A 23,363-nucleotide genomic window follows, 5' to 3' on the forward strand; every position below is an offset into this window, starting at 1 on the left:
GCGCGATGTAGTTAATTTTCAATTCGTTACGCCCATAGACGCGAGGCGGTGTGGCCTCGGCGCGCCGGTATTGCGACAGATTGGAGCCTTCTGGGCGTCCTTTTAAATATCAATCCATCATTATCCTTTGCCACGGGCGGGTTCACGGTCGAGCGACGTAAAAACGCTAAGTAGCTCCAAATGTCAATTTCTATTGTGCGGCCGCCACACTCATACATACTCGTGAAAAGCCGTTCGCTGGACGGAATTCAAAAAATGTTAATACCCATTCTGTCAACATGGCTCGATGGCCCGATGGCCCACACCGATCACCGCGGTACGTTTACGGTTGGTTACACTTTTAATGGGGGGGGGGGGGCGAGGGGAGGCCCTTTGTCCGGGGTGCCTTTCGCGTTTCCGAGATGCCCCCCGTGAGGCGCCCACCTCACGGTGCCCAAATCGAGCCAAGCTTCACGCAACTCAGCGGCAGCATAATTATCATTCGCCACGCTCATTAGACGGCGATGTGGCGATTGAAACTTGCCCGGAGCAGGCCCGCCGTTTGGTGTCGGGGCGTAATTTTCAATTACGACCCCCGACCCGCCTCGCCTTCGGACCCCTTTCGGGTGGCCCAAAAGGGCCGATGCGCCCGAACCCCCCAGGGAGGGCTCCGTCCGAGGGATTCTGTTTGCCAACGAACAAATAACATAAATCATCGCTCCTGACGGAAGTGGCGCTGGGCGGGAATCGGACGGATTTTCATCGGCCATCGGCCATCGGTGGACGCTTGTCGCGTGCGGATCGATCGAAAGGGATCGTTTCAACATAAACCCCGGCGCTCGACTTCCATCAATCATCGTTAACGATCAACACCTTATGCGGAACACACAGAGGAGAGCGAATCCGCCGCGCACCAAACGTGACACACTGTGGACCAACCCGTTTCGCCCGGTTGCCCAACCTTTTCTCACCTTATTTAATAAATATTTGAAGTTTATCAATCAGTCAACTGGGCCCCGGAGGCCTTCTGCCAAATATGTATTAATGTTTTCGGCCGGCGGACACGAGCGTTTGTAACGAGCGCGATTGTGTTGTGCGAATATTGGCGACCCATTAAATCGTGTAAGCCAAGCCAATGATGATGATCCCGCCGGAGGCCAGGATTACCCGTTCAGTCGGGCCCGGGGGGGCCCACCTTGCTTACCGTCCGATTCATTTGTCGATGATGATGATGAATAGCACCCATCCGTAATGGGGCGATCAACGCACCGCAGCACCGCGAAGATCGCGATGAACCTGACCTAATGCCTTTCGTGGTGAACTTTTCGCAACAAACGCATCTCGGGGGGGGACTGCTGATTGCTCGTCAAAATGTCTGATCATCAAAATGTCAGAAAAATGCCCATCGTTTGCTGGGAGTGCGTGTCGAGGAAGCGACAAGGTCCAAGGTCGCTTCGGGTGCAGCCCCATCTGGTGGTGATCGAAATTACTCGATGACGAAACTTCCTTCTCTCGCTCGATCGCGCGCTCTCTCGGCTTGATTCGTGAACACTTTCACGGACCACGTACAGTAAACCCATTCACTGCTGCTGCTCGCTACCCACAAGGCAATTCGCCACCGATCGCGACCACGATTATGTAAAAAGTTGATCGCGAAACAGCGAAAGCTACTTGTCGGGTTAATCACGCACGCGTGCCGCCGGCCCCGCAAAATCCGTTTGTCAACCCGTTTGTTTGGTTTTTCGCCACCTGGGCCAGGCCACCCCAGGTTTTGGGGTGGTTTTTGCGGTAATGTTTGCCAACAGAAATCACTAACCATCGTAACCGGGCAAAGTAACGAATTACCGTGAGGTAAACAAACGGTGCGACCAAAACGGGCGAAATTACGGGCACGTTGTGTTCACCTTCGACCGGCATTCCAACCGAAGCCTCGGTGACCAATCCTTCGACCTTAATTGCTGGCATGTATTCATCGCGTTCCTCGGTGTGGATGTCACCCTAACGGCCGGGGTCGTCCATTCTTCGATCGAACAAGGATCTCGTCAGATCGCGCGAGGCGATCACGCGGCGACTGACAATTTGAGCGCCGCCGCTTGGTGGCCTCCAGGTGGCCATTCTTTCTAGAACGCTCCTAATGAGGACGATCGGGACGACGGTGTAAAAAATGCCACAAATTATTTACAACCATAAAGAGATGGCGTTTTAAAGTGACCTTACTGCCGACGGGGTTTGATGAATGTGTCTTATGCAAATCAGCCGACCCAACCGGAGATCAGATGCACCGATCCCCCCCCCCGATGGCCTACTAATGCTGCCGTCACCAATTTATCTTCCGATCCTGGGGTGCTAGGCATTATTGTAACACATCGCAGCCCTGCCGGTGATTGATCGGTGCCACGCTTCGGGATCTGCACCGGGACGAACCTTGCGCGTGCGTTTTCTAATGATGGTGCATCGCAGGCGCACCAATCGCAGCCGAGAGCATCGTTTCCAGTGGCCAAACCAGTTGGATGTCGAGCGCGCGAACTGAGCATACATCATGCCACGGGTGTCCGGACCGGACCGGGTGCCCCGTGGCGAGGATTTGCATTCACCGCGTGTGGGTCCTGCTGCGCGTCTCTACGGCTGGCCCAGCGGCGGAGTTGTCACGGAAAACGGAAGTGAACTGTTGCACTTTCACGGCCGGTTAGCAGCTTGAAGAATTTATTGTACCCGGCAGGACACGGGCAGGAGATGGTGTCCCTAAAGGCCCACACAGCACAACCGGATCCTGGGGGTGTCGAAAGCCAATTAGACTTCTGTTGCACCCCGGAAAGCGGAAGCGACTCGGATTCGGTAGTTGGTTTTTGCGTGAGTGCACATACGAAATGGTGGGCCTCAGGCTGCAAAATTGATGAATGTTTGATCTGTATAGTGAGCACACACACAGAGACACGGAAGAGGAAACGGTGGTGCATTTTAATCAGGTGTGAAAACTAACGATCATGTTGGCGGCATTTGCATATTCAATGCTCCTCAAACACGCAGCGCATTGGTTTCGTTAAGGCAAAATGGGATCGCTTTAAATCGCTTTTTGTGTAAAATGTTATTCCATTTTTTATTTCGCGCGTTACTTACAATTCACGCCGCCGCCGCCACAAGGACACGCGAATGACAGCACGCGGATCGCAGTCTGGTCTGGTATGGCCGCCGCCTTTTCAAAATCCCGTTTTAATGGCATCAATCTTCATCAACATATTTACCTGCGGACGGAGAGGACAGAAAATAAACATAAAATTATGTGATTAACTTTTAACTCACGTTCATTTGTGCGTCTCACTCGCTCCCGCTTTTATTGGTGCGGGCATAATTTATAAACGCACACCATTTAAGGAGATGCATCCCGTCCCGGGCCAGCCAGCGATCGAACTTAATTATGCTGAAATGTTATTATCATGCGCTGAGCGTAACGCGCCAGCCCCGGGAAGCCACCGAAGAGAGTTGTCACCGAGGTCTTTAGTGTAATTCGATTGGCCACCACCATCTTTCGGGATTAATTGATCATTAAACGGAATTTATTCACCGTGCCACCGGTGCACCGATGACGCCCGATTCGATTCGGGCGTAATTTATTGATTCATTGCAGTTGCACTTCCCGTTTTGTGACATAATTCCGTTCCGGTTGCTGCGGGGGGTAGTGCAACCATTACACAACCCAGCCGGAGCGGCAACATAAATTTCGGTGATCCGATGCTACCAACCCAGTCACGGTCATAAAAATGTTAAATTTTGCTCGCTCCGAAAGCGTGAACCGCGAATGGAATCGCGAACGGTCAGCAGGGGTCCGCGACATCGGAAAGGTCGAGGTTAGAGCAGTGCACGGCTGGCTGACCTTTATCGCGCTTTACGGTGCTTTACGGTGCCGCATTAATTCTTCATTCAACTCGAGGCCGTTTATGGCGAAAGCAATTGTTTCGGTGACCCACTGGCGGCCGGCTTCCTTGCGGTTCATTCCTCGGTGGCTTCTAGCGCATGATGACCATTTTAGGTGCACATGCGCCGGAGCAGCCGCAGGGTTTGATCGTTTGCGAGAATCTTCTCGAACACTCGAAGACCTCCGAGACCACTAAACCCGTCGGTCCGTGGCTCGGATCCCGGACAATGTATAGCGACTAATGGCCACACGTTGCAACCTGGCATCCAAGGCCTAGCGGACGAGGAGGAGGTCTTTCGCGCCAGCTGCGTGGCCGGGCTGGCAGCCCAAGGTGAAATTCCTCGGCATGCGGTTGGCGCACACCGGGGCAAGCCCCGATCGATCGATTCATCGAAGTGTGGCTTCAATCGGCGGTTGGTGCGCAGGTTGCACGCGTGTGTCCTGAGGCGTGCACTCGCGAAGGCGTGCTCGACTCGACTCGAACACAATACTTACCATCCGAAAAGTAAACAGTCGTCGCTCTTGCGATCGCGCCTTACGGACGGAGGTGCGTTCATTCTTTTTTTTTCGCTCACCGTCAAGATCCTGGTCAGTGGAATTGGAAACAGCGGTAGTGGCCGCGTCGTCCGCAGGGTACCTTGGAGACCTTCGTCGAGAACGCCGCGATTCGCACACCACATCATTAGACCGGCCCTCGTAAGCACTTCAAAGAGGCACCTGCACCCGTCGGTGGCCACCACCTGGCTGGCTGCCCTGGTGAGGGGCAAAACAAACCGTTTCATAATTAAAGTCGCGCTGGCCGCGGCGCTCTAATTGAATCATAACAGTAGATTATTGGTTCTGCCAGCCAGCGCCGGCCGGATCGGATTGGCCACGTGGCCACGGACGTCATGACGGGTACTTTGCTGACGGGGTAATCAGCATGTTTAGCACGGGCCGCCCGCGGCTAATGAGGTTAGTTCGAGATGATCGCACGGCACGGCACGGCACGGCACGGCACGGCACGGAACGGCGACAACAAGGATTCCGGGCCCGGCATCATTTTTCAATTGAACCCGCACAATCTGATTTGCCACAATGTGGACCATGTTGATTTAACCTCAATCGAGTTTTAACCTGAACGAAAGCAACAGCGAAGTGACACACATCGAGTCCCCTTCGTTCCACTGTTTTGCGGGTTCCCTTTTTCTTCCAAGTATCAATGCCATTAGCTAGGCGTTGGTCACCTTCCTACACCTTCCAAGGAATTATGTCACCCGCACCCGGGCCCCGAACGAACGGTAACGCACTGGCACACCCCATTTGTCCACCCATTTTGGGCCCTCACTACGGCCCGTTAATAGGTGGTCGCATGTGGTCACGTAAACGACTCCGACTCCGGAGATTATAACGACCCGCCGGCCATGTTTGGCTATCGGTCACACGTACACAGGAAACTGTTCCAAATCTTTCCACCGCCAGGCAAGCGGCCAGTGGGTCATTTGGGTGAGTGGGCGCAGTAACGGCTGTCCCACACCCACATCAGGCTGACCTTGATTGGGTGGAGTAGACTTTGGCCGTTCACGATCATTGGGACCGTACAACATAAGCTCGCCGAGTGTGGAGTGGCTTATCATATCAATCACAGCGGATTAGCGTGTTCGTAAGGCAAGATATCCTTTCTAATCATATCCCCACAAGCAAGGGATCACTGTCGATCGATCAGACGGCGGCCACTTGATTCCGAATCTCAGCATTCACGAGCGGCACCTTCCCTCACCTTCTCAGGAGAGGGATCTGCATCCTGGCCGTCCTTGGCCGAGCGAATGTCAAGATCTGCGGCAAAGGGTACAGTACTTTCGCAGTACTTTGTTTTTCTTGCTTTTTCTGCCACAACCCCCCTGGACCCCCCGCGTGACCAATTATCAGCAAATCGGCCACTGCCCCGGCGAAAGGCAGACGACACACACCGAAAACCGGCTCCCGAACGCATCGGAAAGGCCTCGGCGCGTGACCACAACAAGGAAGCGCGGACGATCGCGATTAGTCGTGTGTGGCCGGGCCGGACCAGCGAGCTGGGCGCCCGGGCAGGCGACGAACCTGTTCGCTCATCCGCGGTGCCCGTCAACGCGGCTTACCTTGACATCGGACCGGTGGTCAGAAGGCGCACGGCGATAAGGAAGCCTCGCTCGGACATGCCTGGTTGGCACTTTCCTGCGCCCTGCGCCGCGGTGGGTTAAAAGGCGCGACATCCTGATGCGCTACCCCACCATTACGCCCCACCATCGCCGGTTGCCAGTCCTGCCGGTGGCCACGGTGTTTCACGGTTCGTTGGCTTGTGACCGCATCTGAGAGTGCCGGCAAGCCTAGAAAGGTTGCTAGGTGTCGATGCGCAATTCCACTTACGAGCCCCGGGCTCCGGTCACGGTTCATTGACGGTTCATCGGAAATTGATTAAACTGTCGAGTACGTTGAACTTTGTGACCATCTTCACGGTGTCATTGAAGGTTTTTTTCAAAATCCGATTGGTTACGCTACGATTTTTTTCCTGTACAAAATTCGCCCTTTTTAGGCTCGAAGCGTATGGCCCTGAGGAGTGTACATACAGCCGGGTCGGTGGCATGATTCACCAACGGATTGCTCGATACCACCGGTGGCCCGGACCCCCCTTCGATCCGCGCCAAGGTTAGTGAACATTGCGTCAACGCGCCATTAGCGCCCATTACTGTCACCGAACGGAGCTGGCGGGTGGAGCGGCTGCGTTCCTGCGCCACCGGTTGGGCTGGAATTAATATTCTAGCCACCTTCTTTTCGCCCCGTTTACGGGCCTGCCTGTCCGCCGCCCACCCAAAGAATGGTCTTTTGCTCAATCGTAAACCCCGTAAACGCTCCAGCCAGCAGCCATCGTAACCCACAATGTTGCGGCCAACCTTCTTGTCCGGGGTGGCGTAAGCCACCCCGCCGAAGAAGCTGTTTCCGCCCCGAACGCGACGTGTGCTCCTGAGGGAGGCGCGTGCCGTGCGGGGGGTTCGTTGCGTTCGGATTCCGATGAAACATCCGCACATTATTCAATTCTCAAGCGCGCGCACCCACCGCTGGGCCGGGTCGGATCGATGCAACAGCTTTCCGGTCCGGCTGGTGGTGCATTTCGTGATTAATAACTCCATTACGTACCACCACCATCGCTCCACTCGCACCCGTCTGCACCGCATTATGCACTTGCGCTTCGTGGGGTTCGTCCTCACGGTTTTTTTTTTGGGGGGGGGGGGCGGTGGTTTCTTCCGATTTCCGCACAAATCGGTGCGATCGATCGGCAAACAAAACACTGGCTGGCCGTTGAAGGCTGGCAGGGTTTCGCCTGTCAGCGCGGTTTACTTGGCTCCGTACGTGAAACATGTTAATTGGATCCGCACGTGGTTCCATCCGAGCAAGCTTTGAGCAAGGCGTAAATCCGCTCGCGAAGGCGAAACTCTAGGCTTTTCATGGGCTTTTTTCGACACTACTTGGGGCCGGTATTTTTATTACGTTGGAACTTGCAAATTCGCGAATTGAAGATATTTTCTTGGAGTAGTTGCAATATTGGGGAATAATTGTGGGGCACTTCTTAACAAAATACTCTGTTACACGAGAGACTTCGAGCTGAACGTACGTCTTTTTTTTCCTCTTCGATTATGTGAAGCTGCTCGATTCTAATTAATAATCTAATTCAAACTATGTTGAAATGGGAAATTTTTCATTATATTTGGGACACTACACTCAACTAACTTAACGGGGCGAAAGTAAAGTTCCCATAGGTAACTTCGATTTAGTTAGCTGTCACCGCATAACTTCCTAATGCCCTGTCCACACGCTACAATGTATCGCTACGATGCATAGCTACGATCTATCAAAGTCATTTATCGTAGCTATCTGTGGAGCGTCCACACGCTACGACTTTTCATAACGATTTGCAACGGATCTACCGTTGTCAATATTATGGAAACAGCCATGGAAGCAACACTGTGTGGGTTTGCCTTAACATTGTGCTTTTCGGTTAAAAAGCAAAAAATAGAACGTGCGAAGAGGTTACAGTGGTCGAGGAAATGGCTTTCAAAGCAAAGCCATTATTCTCACGTTAAACTTTTGCGTGTATTGGAAGACGAACCAAACGATTGGAGGAACTATATGAGGATGACCCTCGGGGTCTCTTGATCCTGCAGAAAATGCAGCATATCAGGTGCATAGTGCAGGTGGAGTCGATATCCTTATATTTTTTAATTAAAGCATCGTATGCCTCCGCCTTTTTATTGCGATCACTATGTTCTTTATTTTTTACTAGCAAAAGACATGGCAGACTTTCGTAAATTTTTATTAATTCATTTGAACACTCTCGCGAACGTTGACGAAGGTATGCTATCTTGAATGAAGCATCCACAATATAAACAAGCAGCCAAAACAAAACATCAACATGTCAAACCGCCATCAACCGCCACATGTTTGAAAATTGGTCAGATATTGATGCTCGTTTGCTCAGATTTTCTAGATCTGCGTCGATTATTCAAAAGTGACGTCTGTGCAGTGAATATCGTAACGATTATCGTAGCGTGTGGACAGGGCTTAACGCTGAGAAGGAGTGCATTTGAATAGTTCAAAAATTGTCCAGTTGTCGCAGAATTTCTGTCACCAAAAAGAATGACCGTTACCTTCATTTCGAATTTTCAAAACACACACGCGCACGCACACACACGAAACAGTTGACTTGTGGCCGTTGCACCGCAATGATTCATTCGGTAGCGCGCACGGTAAAGAAAGGTGGGCCGACGACACGTCACATAAATTACGCTCCGGTGGAGAAACTCGGCGAGAATGCTAATGGCCGCCGGCGGGGTCCGAGTCCGGGTCCGGGTCCGTCACGCAACCGCCGCGGACCACGCCAAACCGCGCCGCGGCATCCTTCGCCGGTGGGCCCGGCGATCGCGACGTACCCACACCTGCCTTCTCTCACCTTTTACTGTTATTACGTTTCCGCGAAAACACGCGGAACTTGCGCGGTTACGCGGCCGAACCGGTGCGGCGCGCGCGTAATGTGGCCGGCGGTGGCGGGCCCCGCGGGTGTCGCGATTAGAATTCCGTACGGAGGAGCGAAGCTAGCGGGATCGGAATCCCGCGCTGATCCGTCGAACAGCTGATTTACAAGTGGGCCACCCGAGCGTCCTGTGCCTTACTCGACACCACGGCGGCTGCGGTTCCGTTTCGGGCTGTGGTCAAGTGAATGGCACCGGAAAGGTCCCCCGTAGTCGGAGAGTGGGAGACAAACTGCCTTCGCCTTCCGAAAGGATCGCCAGTTTGACGACGGCGATGGCGGGGAGATCGTTACACGCATTCTCGAGCGGAGGGAGTGAGCCTTCGGTGCTCGCGCCCTTGTCCGCCGCGCCGGAGTCTCTGTTACAAATTTTCGAGCTAATTTGTTGTAGCTCGACCGCCGACCGCAGACGCCAACGCAATGGGCCTTTCCAGCCTTTCGCCACCGCCGGGACTCGCGCAAGGAGCCCGCGCCATCGCCCGAACACTGAATGCGAATTATGTTAATTGAATCATGTTTCGCGAGGTGGGGGCCGTTTCCGAACCGAATAAGGTGCACAGGTTTTGAGAGCATGAATAGAAAATCGGTTCCTTGAAGGGCGCCAGCCGCCACGGCGGCAGCAGCAGGAAGCACGTTGAAAGAGAGAAGCACAACAAAAAATTTAAATGCCTTCAACATGCACCATCTATCTTCGCCACGGCCGGACACCCGCCGCGGGGGCGCGGGCACGCGGGTGGGTGGCGGGAATGAGTGCGAAACCGTGCCAAACCGTCGGGGGTTCCGACCGTGAAGGGGTGACTCGCTGTTGCTCGGTATCGCCGGCGCCGACGCCGACCACTTGAGCCGGCGACCGTGGCATACCGATCGCCGGCCATGCTGGCGTGGTCAGCGTGCGCAAGTGACGCACGCGGTGTGCATGAGTTGAATTGATTGACTTAATTTTCGGTAACCGACCAAACCCCTTCGGCCGGAATGCGGGAACGTTCCTTTCCCGTCCGCAGCGACCGCAGACTATTTCGCACTCTTGACCTGCCAGGAACGGCGAACGGATCGGAACGTACGGAACGCTTTGGCCCCGTCAAAAGATCGATAATCTCACACTCAATTTTCGATCGGTTTCGACCGGTGACTCATTCGTGTGCGTTCGGAAAGGGTTCGTCGCTTGCAGTCTTTCGTTTTATCGTACGAAACAAACGGGGCGTGCGAGGGCTTAGAATATCCTTGAAGAGCTTAATCATGGAGCCCCCGGGAGGGATACCGTTCACTGGACAACATGTCTCAATCGTGCCACAGGCCGCGCAGCGGATGCGAAGGATTTGACAAGGGTTGGTGAGCACCGAATCCGAACCGAAAGCGCTGCAGGGCGATGATCGTTTCGCTCGCTCGGACGGTGTGAGGCAGTTAACAAGCCAAATAAAGCTGCCATTTAGCTGCCACTTCATTCTTGACGCGCCTCGCCACGCTGCACTGTGTTGACAGTGCTTGCGTGCGTGCGGTACGCGGAGATCGTGCGTGCGATCGACGATCGCCGACGATTGGGACGTCAACGTCAGCCGCAGCAGGGGGTCCGATACCGATTTTTTTTTTTTTCGGCAAAGATTTATTAGCTGCCGTTGAGTAGCTGGAAGCCGAACAAGATGATTGGAATGTTACAATTCTACGAGAAGGACCCCGTTGACCTGCCAACAGCTCGCTTCTTGCCGACGACGACAGCCTTGAGCTGGATGCATCGCGGACCCCCGCCATGCTGCGTTGTATTGTGTTGTTTCTCTCGGAATAATTTGTCCACCAGGCTGATGCCGGGCGGAGCACCGTATGGATCGGTGAGAAGTTAATCTCGAGAAAATGACGGATTAGTTCGGCCTTTAACATAAGTTTATGGGCTGTGAATGTACAGCATTTCGTAAGATCGTTCGACGGCGCCAGCCAAATATAAGAACTTGGTTTCTGCCGGGTGGTACCGGTTTTGCGCAACGATCCCGAGAAACCGCCGTCGATAATGCTGCTCAATAAACCGATCATTGTAAGTGGGGCCACCCAAGGACTCCACTAGAGCCCTTTTTGTGTGCCGAAACTCCAGCACTCCGACAATTCCATCTCGCCGGCCTGGCCTGGCCATGCTCATAATTGTGTGCCCGGGCCACCTTATTATCGGCCCACGCATAGAGGTGTACTCGTGGACCCGCCGGAGCACCAAAACGCTTCCTACCTCGCCCGCTCGTGACCTCAATCCGCCAGCCGCATTCGCAAACGCAACCATTCGACCTGCCGTCGAGACCCAAGACTTGCCCAAGAACCTGGCCTGAAGACCGCCAATTTCCTTAAGGAAATCGTTGGCGACCGGGGCCGGGTCGCCTATTTTGCAATGACCCCTTTAAATGATAGTAAAAAGCCGCGGCGGTTAGTGTGGCGGGTTTCACCAGCGTCAAACTTCCTTTTTGCAGTGCCGGATTGATCAATCACAGGGCGCAACCGATCCGACCCCTTAACCTCACGGTGGAGAGACGCGAAATAATCGACATTAGCGATTCGATTTGCATACCTACGGCCGGGTAGAGTAGTAGCCACCGTGCCCGATGGGCTTCCCCGATCCACGCGAGGGTCGATAGAGACACTTAGCTAATTTGAGGTGTCTATTTAGGTGGCGGCCCTTCGACGCTCGACGCCCTCGAAGAGTCGAAAATGATCGTCGAAGGCACATGATTGCCACACACGGGGATCTGGCCCTCACGCTAACAAGCAGTTCCTATCAGCAACGGGGGATACGTTTCGCAAGCGGGGTTTAGGGTTAATTCGGTATGATTAGAGGCATTAGCTAATAAGTTCGAAGGAAAGATCATTTGCCGCGCGAAGACGATTGAGCATGAGGGGTGCATACGAAACTCTCTGTCTCTCTCGTCTCGTCTGCGATCGATCGGCAGTCAATTTCCGTGTGGTCTACATAATTAAATGGAAAAAAAGATGCAGGCCGCTAGGGGTACAAGTGTCCAATTTGAAAAATGGCGCCCTCATTTTTTCCCAAACGCGTATCGCAAATCAAACTTTGCGTTCTTATCGAGCCCGTGGGCTGGCTTTCTCGGGCCGCGATCCGGGCGGGCCCGACTGCTCACGATCGCGGGTGCGTAAGAAAATAGATTGCAAGAGAAAAAAAACACACACATGTACGTTAATAGCATATTTATGTAATGAGCACTTTTCCCACCTCCCGTCCCGGGCTCTGCGGGGCCACGTCGCGCCGATCGAAAGTGAGTGAAGTTGAAGTGAAAATATAAATAATATGAACGTGATTGTACATATTGATTGTGTGCGTCCCGCGCGGAAGGCTTCGCCGGGGCTTCGCGCTCAGCTGTTTAGCAGTTTGTCGCGCTTGTCACATGGCTTGTCCCTCGCTGGCCCCCATCGGACACCAATTGGTCTACAGGTTCGTATCGCCGAGCCACCGTTCGTTGATACACATTTGCGAACTCCTTGGTGGAAGCTGGACCTCCCAGTAGTTTGTTCCAGCGCCCTCAGTACAGAGACCTCCATACACTCAGAGGGTCTGAACCGTTTGCTATTTTCCTTATCCATTACGGCGCACTTTGAGGATTTCTAGCGCCGCCGTTTTCGTGAGGCGAGTTGATGTTTTCATTTTTCGATTCTCTTAGTCGAAGGAGAAAGAGAGGCGTGTACGTGTGCCCACTCACAGGACCGGCGTGAACCGCGAACATTCACTTACGCGAACCCCGTCCGCCCGATTGTGTCCCGAGTGGCCGGCGTGACAAACCCACGAGGGCCACGACGTATCCCCATATCGGACTGCCCGGCCGTCCGTCGATCGTGCACGATATTTGCAATCGCTGTACCAGTTTCTGCTGCCCTCGTTCGGCGGTCGAACTGCTTTCGCGCGAATACGAACCCAACCCGCCAACCATGGCCAACCTCAATAAGTAGCCCACAGGCCGGCGGCGGCGGCCGATCGCGGGGGTTCAGGTGCGGGGTTAGATAATGATAATACCGTGCCGTTTGACGCTTGACATATTTACCGTTTCGTGATGGTTTTGGTCCGATCGAGTTATAAAACTACTGTTTTTGAATTTAAAAAGGTGGCCGAACGCCTCTCCCGTGAAGACCAGTTGTCCGCCATCACGTGGCATTTCCGGACTCATTCCGCGGGCCGATAAATCACGCATCCTAATTACACCGGATTCTCGCAAAAGCTAGAGCACGAACGAAGGCCACACTAGTGACCTTTGCTATGCAAACGTAAATATGCGATCATGCGTGAGCCGCGAGCTGTTGACACTTGAAATGGGGGCTCTAAAGTAGCGAATAAAATTGTGCTTCGCGTGTGGCCATTAACACACCGTAATTTATTGGAGATCAGTTTAAGATCAGATCCTTCCCGAAACATAAATTACGCTCGTTCTCTCGCTCGAGCGATCGATCGGTTGATGTAAATAACAAGGAACTAGAATAAACTTTGCGAAACGGGTCAGCGAAAAACGGCTTCGATCAGCGATCACCACTCTGTTCGATCATCGATTTCACCGCGTCCAGCCATGCGTCCGGATGTCGATGCCGGCGTAACGAGAGAAAAGCTGCACCAATTGCGACCTATTACGGCACACCGCATCGCGATTAATTCGCTTAATCCCGAGCGAATAATAAAATCCGACATTTGCAGACATTTGGCGCATCGAATCGGCGCCGCCTGCGAGGAATTCGAACACCGAAGAAAGTTGGAGCCGTGTTGTTTTTTGCGCTGCCTGGTGCGTACATTGTAAAGCGACCACCTGATGGGTAGGTTTCATGCAATTTCTGTTTATTGTTTTTACCACCTGCCAATGGCAAACGATTTGGCAACTTCATTTGATTGCGTTTGCTTCGAGGCCCGATGGGGCGGGGGGCGCCCAGCAAAGTGAAAGTGATCGTATTGGATCGTAGCGGAACAAGAAACGAGAGATCCTCATCGAAATCATCCGAACCATATTGTGGCTGACTGACAATTAGACACAGTGGCACCTCGCTTGCGCCAATTTGTGCGCTCTTTATTTGGATGCCGAATGATGTCGAAAAACTCGGAAAATAGTTTAAGAAAACAACGACTCCGGACGAATGGCGGCGACGGTGGTGGCGGCGCCGTTTTCGCGTACGGTTTCACTTTCTACACCACTTCGGTGTGTGAACTGAGCATAATAACACGTTTACGGTGCGATCTGGCCCCTCAGCTAATATGGCCCCCACCAGCGATAGGGGTTTCAGTTTTGCCGGGCCGCAGGTTTTCCATCGACGCTAGGTTTTCCCATGGCAAACGTTCGCGACGCCGCCGTCGCCGCTTTCCATCCAGTCAAATGTCAATTATTTGAAAATTTATTTTTACAGACCAAACGGACGACGATCATTCGGTCCCGGAAGGTCCCCGGGAAGCTTGGCGATGGGTCGGCGATGGAACCAGGTGCATGTGGACCGCTTTGCTTCGTTTTCGATGCAAAAGAGCTTTCAACGAAAGGCGATCATTTTCCCTTGGAGCTGGGAAATTATTACCCGGATATTCGGTAAATTTTACCACAAACAGTACCACCGCCAGTAAGTTCCGAATCCTGCCGCTTACGTAATGGCGACGGGGAAAAGAAGCATATCTGCAACAATGTTTGTCGCTCCGATCGGCACCACGAAACGCACATCTGGGAACTGAAATTATCCATCACGCCGGTGGTGTATTATTACTCTGGCCTAGCCACCTTGAAGCAATGGCGATCGCAGGCGATCGGTGCTTTGTTGCGGATCGGAACTCCCCCCTGACTCCAGCCCATAGATCACTCGCCCTCGGTGGCTCCATATTTTCTATTACCCACTCGCGGCTAGAACCATCGATCACCGAGCGCGAGCCTCGTGCCAGCCGCGAGTACAAAAGCGAACATGCAGCATAACCCCTGCGACATAAGCACACAATGGCCGCTTCCCTGCACCGGTAATCGTGGCCAATAAATCTCGCCCGGCCCCGGTCCCGATATATAGATTGAAATGCGCCGCTAATTGAATTGTACCGATATTTTGTGGCAATTTTTCACCGGCACTTGATGATATAATAATATTTGAACAGCCAGCCAGCCAGCCAGGGCCCGGTCGGCCCCGCAGCCCTCTTAGCAGTCGGTTGATTTAGGGTTTTGGGGACGGGCCACCCCAAAAATGCCGCAAGTAGACTTTCCGGCTGTGTGTCGACTGACTGTTAATCCGTAACGTTGTTGCCGATTGCACTGTGCCGGGCGCACGGGCTAATAATTATCATATCATAGCTCCACATCGTTTAGACCCTGGGCCCGGGACAGACCTTCTAATTGGACTGGCCGCCAGTTCGCCAAATGCCAGCGCCCGGCCCGCCTTCGGTGAACGGGGCCTTTCGGGGCTTAGTGAAAGTTACCGGTGGACCCCGCAGATGTGGACTGTTTTCTGTGGCCGCGGCCCGAACAACATTCGTGCCTTATGTCCAACACCCGGCTGGCTGCCTCAAATTAGCCCATGGTCACTAGGGTCCGACTCGGGCTCCAGTGGGCAGTCGGTCGGCTCACGGAAATGGTGCCGCCGCCGCCCCAGCAGCGTCAATTAATGCAGACTTGACTACTGGACAATGGTGTCCGCACGCGTGAACACGACTTTGGCGTTCTGTCGGCGGCGACTTACAATTCTGTGCCGACCGGGACCGGGAGCGTTACAATTTAGCGCAATCGCCGAAAGAAAAGTGCACCTTTTTGCACATAACCACGACCATCGTGGACGCTGGATGTCACGCCTCGGCTCAAGCGACGCCTTATGCAACTCGAGGTTTGATCCCCCCGAATCGCCATTGAATTCTGGCCATCGACAGCCCCTCGGCGGGGCGTTGGAAAATGGGATTAATTTTGTACTTCAGCCAGCCAGCCAGTCAGCGGGGAACTGCGGAGCATAAGGACCCGGGCGCGCGCGCTCAAATCCGGTAGTCAATTATGCGCACGAATAGCGGTGAAGTGGGTAATTAAACGGTTGCTGCGGTTGCGCGGGCCACACGTTTGACGTCTCGATTCTCGCAACAACAACCGGGGCCGCGATCTCGCGGGCCGAGGCGGGCCACTTTTCAACTGCCGCCGTCGTAAAACGGTCACTGGCCGGCTGATTGACTGGAGCCGCCAGCCAGCCAGCCAGCCAGCTGGTGGCTGGTCACCCGGTGTGTGCTGGGAGTGTGTTGAGAGGCGCGGTTGACAGACAGACAGGCTGGTTAGGGGGCCGTGTGGCATGCCGAAAAGTAAACACGTCCCTCGGGCCGGCTGAGGCGTCTCCCGGTTGATCGGGAGGGGACCGGCACTGGGTCAAAGGTAGCCCAGGATGGTGGGCTGGGACTGGGACTGGGTCGTGCCGTGAGCGATCGTCGGAATCGTTCAGGGCACGGGATGGGCCCGAACGAGGACACACTGATTGATGTGATGCGTTGTGGGCCAATCGAGCCACGATTGGGCCACCTTGCTGAAAGGAAATTAAACAATTACCTTAAGTGGGCTCAAAGTGGTCGGCGTTGAGGGGGGCGGGGGGCCTTCGACGAGGTGACCTGACCCGTTAGAAACTGACTGCTGAGGAAGCACCTCACCGCCTCACTCGCGCTAGGTGCTAATGTCATTTACGGTTCTTGGACGGGCCGCGGGACAAATTTCATCACCATTAGCTTCGATCACTGTTAAACGCTTCGGCAGGACCTGAGCATAATTTATGGTATTTATGAGCTTCGCTAGAAGAACTTCACTTCGTGGCGGGTTAGACTGGCATACTGCGTGAGGCACAGGAATCTTTGATTGTTTCGAGTCGGTACCCGGTTTTAGCTATCTTGATTACTTGACTTTTAAAACGTCAAAGTTCATTCTGGAAACTGTAAACATTTGCTAAAAATTTTGACATTTACGAAATAGATCGTTTTCAGAAAATTGAGAAATTTTTAAAACTGATTTCCAAAGCGGTGTGTTTTCCCTCCAGAAATTTGAAAAGCTCATTTCCATCTCGGTGGTTATGTTAATAAGCAGAATTGTGGTATTTGGGGATCGGAAGCCACATACGAACTCTGTTGAAAAAGTAGTGATAATTCTAAATTTACAAAGGCTTTTCGATTTTTTTTGTGGCGTTAGGTTGCTACACATGTCAGTGACTTATGGTGAGAAGTTCGGCCATTTTGAGTTATTAGTCAATTTTTGACAGCAGTCTTGCTTGGACAAGATTTGGCTCATCCTCGATCCCGTCTTTATCTCCTAAATCGTAGCGTCGTCCTAAATCGAAATCCAATGCACTCACAACGAGTAAAAATGCTGTGGATTTCGGTCTGGCGCCATCATTGACCCATTTTTTTCGTAAATGTCGATGACGTACGCTACACAAAAATGTTGGCTGATTGGTTCTTTGGAGAAACTGGAGCCTAAAACTTGGACGACATTTGGTTTCAACAGGACGGTGTACTACGTGCCATACAGCGATAGCCACGATCGATAATCTGCGCCCTCAACTTCCAAACACTAGAAGGACCACCCATATACATTGAACTTCTGACCAGGTGACACTTGACATGCGCCTACTAGGATCGTAAATTAATAATATCGTAACCTGACGCACGCAAACTTACTTTAAATTTATAAATCAATAAAACTCCGCCAACCGACACTCGATGGGCGCGCTTTAGCGACTGCGGGAATAAAAATTCGCAATTTAAAACGATTCTCGCCCGCCATAAACAGTACATTCACTCATGGCACGGACCGCCAGCTCTCAGGCCTACTGCAGGACAATCGGCATGCGAGTCGTTTAAGTGGCGCCGTTACACACGGCGCCCAGCCCCGACGCGCCCCGCTGAGAAGCACGAGCTCCGGTGACCACGCCACCGCCCATAGGAACCTGCGGGCTCCCCGTGTGCGGCCTTGATCGACCACCTTCCACACGGAGATCGGCGGCAACTCCCGCTTCGGAACCATTACTTTCCCAGGAAACCCCGTTGCCTTGAACCGCAACGGCGACGGTGGCTGTTGCTACGCGGGGGCCACACTTTGCATCTCACGCTTGTCTCACCGGCCGGCCAGCACTAATTCCTGTTCTTAATCCCAAATGGAGGCCGGCGGTGGGGCTGCCGTGCAGGCTCCGTGCCCCGTACGGATCGAGGTTAACGCGGGGCTCCCAGATTACAAGCTGAACGGAATAATTCACCATTACCGGAGACAAAGCCGAAGAAGCAGAAAAAGAAGTAAAGCACCAGTGCAAACCTCAAATTCTTAAACCGTTCGTAGGTCTGGAAGGCCCCACCCAGAAGCGCGGCGTGAGATCGCGAAATCCGAGCATCGAGAATCTTTCGAATCGAGCGAGTCGGGGAACGGCACCGCGGGTGACAGAACAATCGCCAACACCTCCGACAGCGAGAGAGAAAGAGAGAGAGAGACAAGGGCGTTAGCAGCTGGCCGTAGTGAAGGACGCGAGGAGGAGCGCACCGCACTTGAGCTGACATTGAAGGCGAGCCGTGTGGAACGAGGAAGTGGCTTTGATTGGAGTTTGACACCGGACCGGATCCGAGGATCGAGGACTTTAACGAGGCCGGGCTCGTTTGTTTTGACATTGAATTCAACAAACTGTGGCGTCGGGCTGATTAACAACGGTCTCGATTAATCGATCTCGCAGCGCGGCCTCGGTCAGGAATCTCGAACTCCGACGTAGAAGAAGTTTTAGTTGAGATCTCTCGCTGTGAATTATAACGCCCCATGAACGGGCCAATCCGAAAGGCAATTGAACCATAGCAACGGCCTCATGGCAACGGCACTACAGTGATGTGATAAAAACCGCGCGAAACGATCGCTACCGACATCAACATAGGGGCGGTATCAACAGCATAAGACCGCCGCGGCGGCGGCCACCACCGGGGAAAGTAATTTCACTTGCCTACCACACAAACACGTCTGGGGGTCTGCAGGAGCCCACACGCCTTCTGGGCAATTTGAACTCGCGGACAGACAGTGCTCGGCGGTTATTGAAAAGCGCACCTGCGTCGAGCCAGTCCTTGTTTTGACGGGTGGCTACCATTGTCGGCCGATGTGTCAGCGATCTCTCAGCGGTGGTGAAATTTGCATCGCCAAATGCTAATAATGACCAAACCGTACGGGCCGAAACACCGAAGATACCCAAGCTAGCAGGCTGAGACCCGGGTCCACCCCGCACTCGGAGTGGAGCTTTGATTTCCGAAAACTCCACGCTCACACCGAACGGTGCGGGCCGTGCCGAATTTCGATTGAAGTGGCCGAGTGAATGTCTCCCGCCGAGGTTCGTCGCTTGCGGTGTCGGCCAAGTTTTTTGTGCCGCGCCGGTCGCCGGCTCGATTTTTGCTTCCTACTGTGGGCGAGAGGGGAGGGAACCGCCATTATAATGCGCAAGGACCCCGCCAGCCGGCTTCCGAGCGGCAACGGTAGCGCCCGAAATGATTTGTCATAAAAGTGTTGCGCTGCGTAAGGTGCGCCTGCACGTAAATGATACGCGAATGGTGTGCCCGCCGGCGTCCTTTGCAAAGGGGCAAACACCCAGTTCGTTACGTTTGACTTTTACGGCGCGCACCGATTTTACCATTTAAAAAATCAAACAACGTACAACGCGAGTGCGCGCCGGCTGATGGACAAGGAACAATAAGCGTGCCAACAAAACATCGGCATGGTCGGGTGGTGTTAGCGTGGTTATGGGAAACGCAAAACGGTTATCGCCTTGTAGTCGATTTTTTAACCGCCCCCCCTCGGGCTCGGGACAGTCTGGTCGTTACAAGAACCGTATTTTCGATCTTCGATCCGCGAGCCGGCTACCGATCGCGATCGCGATGTTTTCCGTATTCCGTCCGCAGGCTGTGGCAGGCAGGTGGCTGACGCTCCGTAATGGCCAGCTAAGTAGGTAAGAACACAAACACGTCGGGGGCCTTTTTTGCGGTGCCGCCGCCCGATGGCAAAGGTGAGCGCCTGTTGCGGTTCGGTACCGGCAACACCGCACCGGTTGTTTCGAAAGGGCTTGTCCAGGAAACGGCCAACGTGGATGTGGTTTGCGCGAATCGAATAAACATATAACACCGTATTTATGTTTCCCTTCGCTGACACGGCTTCGGCCGCGCTTGCGTTTCTCGGCCACGCTTGCGCTGGACCATTAGAAGCAATCGGGGTTTAATTGATGTTTTGTATTAAATATGAAATGCGCGAAGAGGCGTTACGAGTGCAGTATTGTGCAACAGGAAGCGAAGGATTTTCAGCACGGGGTACAGCTCAGAAATCTAGACGATCGGACGAAACAGCACCGGGCGGTGAGCATAACACCACGTAATCGGGTCGGTCGGGCGTGATTGAAACGGAAATGAGATTCAATTAGCCGATTCGATGCTTACGGGCGGTCCGAGACACGCGAACCGCTCATAACCGCTCGGGCTTTGCTGATCGCGCACCGAGGATACATTGTATCATTAAACCTGCTAATACCTTGTTGGTTTCTTCTCACAATTAGCACGTTCTGAGTGCACCTTAAAGGTCCTTAAAAACACACACAGAGCCCTCAAGTCGGCCACACTCTACACGACACTAGCGTGACTTCAGTATTCTTCGTCTTGAGAACCGCCCGGTGGCTGGCGTTCCTGCTGAGCCGGGTAACCAGTTCGGGTACGACGCCATTACGCCTTTTTTTTGCGCCTCCACTTTTTTGTCCTATACTACCGGGGTCTAAAAATAACGGGAAGCAGTTCGGCAATCGATCATTGTGGTTTGGGGTATTATGAATTATTTCTAACCGAGCTCCAGACTGTCAACAAAGAATACTTTTCGGGTGTTTCGTGATGTTTTAGGACCACATTTTTGTGATCATTTAGACATAAACTTGATCAAGATCATTCCGAAACCATCGCAGTGGCCTGACCGTCTGACTTCTGCATATTCGCTAAGTTCAAAAAGGTGCTCCGAGAACACATTTAATAGTCTTTATAGTTGAAATAGTAGTTGAAACGAATAATTCAATTCCTAAGAAGAACTTAGACTTGGCGGACCGTTTCAAAAATTGATTCCCGATTCCCGATTTTTTCTGGCCCCAGTAATACATCCTCTCAAATGTCAACCACAGTCCGGTAGGTCCGGTCGGTCGGGACGAGTTCCTGGGATCGGCCCGGGAGATGGTCCAGCCAGAGCACGACCAGATCGTCGCGCAGCTACGCAAAGTGAAAGGCTCCAGCCCGCGTGGTGCCAACAGGATGTGGTCTTGGCTGGTGAGTTCAAGGACTGGATGGTCTAGCAGGCCACCGCTTCGTTCCATTCTCCGACGGCTCCACGTCCAAGAATGACTGCGCAGAAAAGCGTTCGCTGCGTAGCTTACGCAAGCCAAGGTGCCGTGTCGTGAAGTTGAAGCGACGAACTCCAACGAATTCCGCGCGGCCCGAAAGATGAGTTCCATCTAATCGTGGCGCGACTCCCACAATCTCTCCCCGCGCGATGTCGGTCTCCGGCGGGCCGAAGAGATGATAAAAGCTGACCACGACCAAAACCAAAGCGGCACCCGCACCACGACTGGACCGAAATACAGATCGTGAGCTGGTAATAACTTACATAATTCGACGCTCGGTCCTGCGGAGATGGCTTCCCTCGGTCGATAGAGGGCCCGTGCGCGCTACGGGCTCTGCTCCGGGCTGCTCATCTCATATTTCATCTCTTCCCGGGCCCCCCCAATCTTCGGTCGGTCAGTCGGGGACTAAGGCACCGTCCTAAATCGCGTGTCGTGCTCCGGCCAGCTCGCGCACCTCTCACGCATGTGCGACCGACAGTTCGATCGATTGCATAAATCGCAGCATCGGCAGTGGCGCTTCTCACATTCCGGGCAGCCGGCGGGAAGAAAAAGGTCAGCCGGCCGGCCCACACCGGATGGATGCCGAGGGTGCGAAAATGGTAATCGGGAAACGTCCAGTGGCCGACGGAGCCTTTGCTTGCGCAAGAAAAGTCCGCGTCAGCGGGCGCCACCTTCAATTAGTGCCCACCGCCCGTTTTCGCAATTCGCGCCCGCTCACTGACCGTTCGGACATTGATCTGGCGGATCTCGCCACTCGACGCAACACAGGAAACAATCTGCGGGCCCAAAGTGCCCAACGAGGGATCGATTCGTTGACATTTCTGCCAACGCCCGCATTCCGCCGGCCATCAGAATCCCGGTTTCGGCGAAAGGTCAGCGAACCAGCCGCCCAGCCTGCGGGAATCCCTCTGCCCCTCACCGGGGGGCTCTAATCTTTTTTCTTTCTACGGCTCCCGGGTGCTGTGGCTCAAAAAGCGAGTTTTGTGCAAATATCTGCCCGGACAAACCGGTTCAACATCAAGACACTCTTTAGCAGGCTTTCCAAGAGCGACCGATCACTTAGCAGCCTGGAGGGGCACCAGAATGATTCGTCTGGACGAACCCGGATGTCTGGACTGGCCACAGAGCCCCCAATTGTTCTCCCCACAAATGTCAATTTGCGCTGCTCACACATATTGGCGAATCGGTGAATAAACTTCAGAATATATCGTCCCAAGGACGCGTGACCTTTAACGAGTGTTCTCGTTTCGTGGGTTGGATATTCTAGAATCCGGAGCAGACGGAATCAGTTCAGAAGGTCAGTAGAATGGAGAGGGACGCCATGGCATGCAGTTTTCGGGTTGTCCTTTCCGTCAGCCCGCCGTGGGTGACTTTTTCGAAAAGGTTGCCCACCGAACGCCGGTTCAGGGTTCTGGAACACATTTGGGCACCCCCCACCGAATCGGCTTTACCTCGAGGAAGGATCGTAAAAGTGATCCGGTTTTCTCGCTTACCTTTTTGCATACGTTGGCCATGAAGCGCCCGGCCCGGAGAGGCGGTCCGAGAAGATGATCTCCTTCACGCCGGCGGCGGCTTCGTTCGCTGGTTGGTTGGATCGTTGGCGCCTCCTGGCGCTCCTCCGCTCGCTTCACCTCGCTTCACCACTTCCGGTTCGGTGCGGACGACGCGGACGACACGGTGACTTTATTCCGATCGAACACACGACCATTTGCCTGTTTCATGATGGTCCTGGGCTGGGGGTCTGGGGTCCTTCACCGGAGTTCCGGCGGTGGCACCGGCAATCGGCAAAAATAAACTTTTCACACACGCGCGAAAGAGAGAGAGCACCACCGGATTTAGTTACGCAAATCGCACTGAGCAGGCTGGAGCAGGCAGGAGACTTGCGCGATCATGTAACGACGAACCGTGAATTCCCACTTTTCGGCTTTCGATCGTCGATTGCTGCGGATATCATAAGTTTAACAATTACATTTCGAAATCGATACTTTTCTCAACCTTGTTGTCCTTATTGTTCCACAGCCACAGACAGACAGTTCAATCCGCACGGCGTAATTTTTTGCAGCTCCTTCTCCGTGCTGCTTATCTTTACTCTTCACGTTCACGATC

At 53.5% G+C, this 23,363-nt stretch overlaps 1 protein-coding gene across 1 annotated transcript in view; it reads right to left on the reverse strand.

Annotated features, from left to right (window-relative positions):
- LOC131208351 (dual specificity protein kinase splA-like) overlaps window positions 1-23,135 on the reverse strand; it is a 38,927-nt gene extending 15,792 nt beyond the window's left edge. Inside the window, exon 1 of the mRNA XM_058201468.1 lies at window positions 22,751-23,135. Coding sequence (XP_058057451.1) covers window positions 22,751-22,771 — 21 coding nt within the window. The 5' untranslated portion in view covers window positions 22,772-23,135. The remainder of the gene's footprint in view (window positions 1-22,750) is intronic.
- Window positions 23,136-23,363: the final 228 nt, after the last annotated feature.

The sequence above is a fragment of the Anopheles bellator genome, chromosome 1 (genome assembly GCF_943735745.2).
Source record: "Anopheles bellator chromosome 1, idAnoBellAS_SP24_06.2, whole genome shotgun sequence".
Lineage (NCBI taxonomy): Eukaryota > Metazoa > Arthropoda > Insecta > Diptera > Culicidae > Anopheles > Anopheles bellator.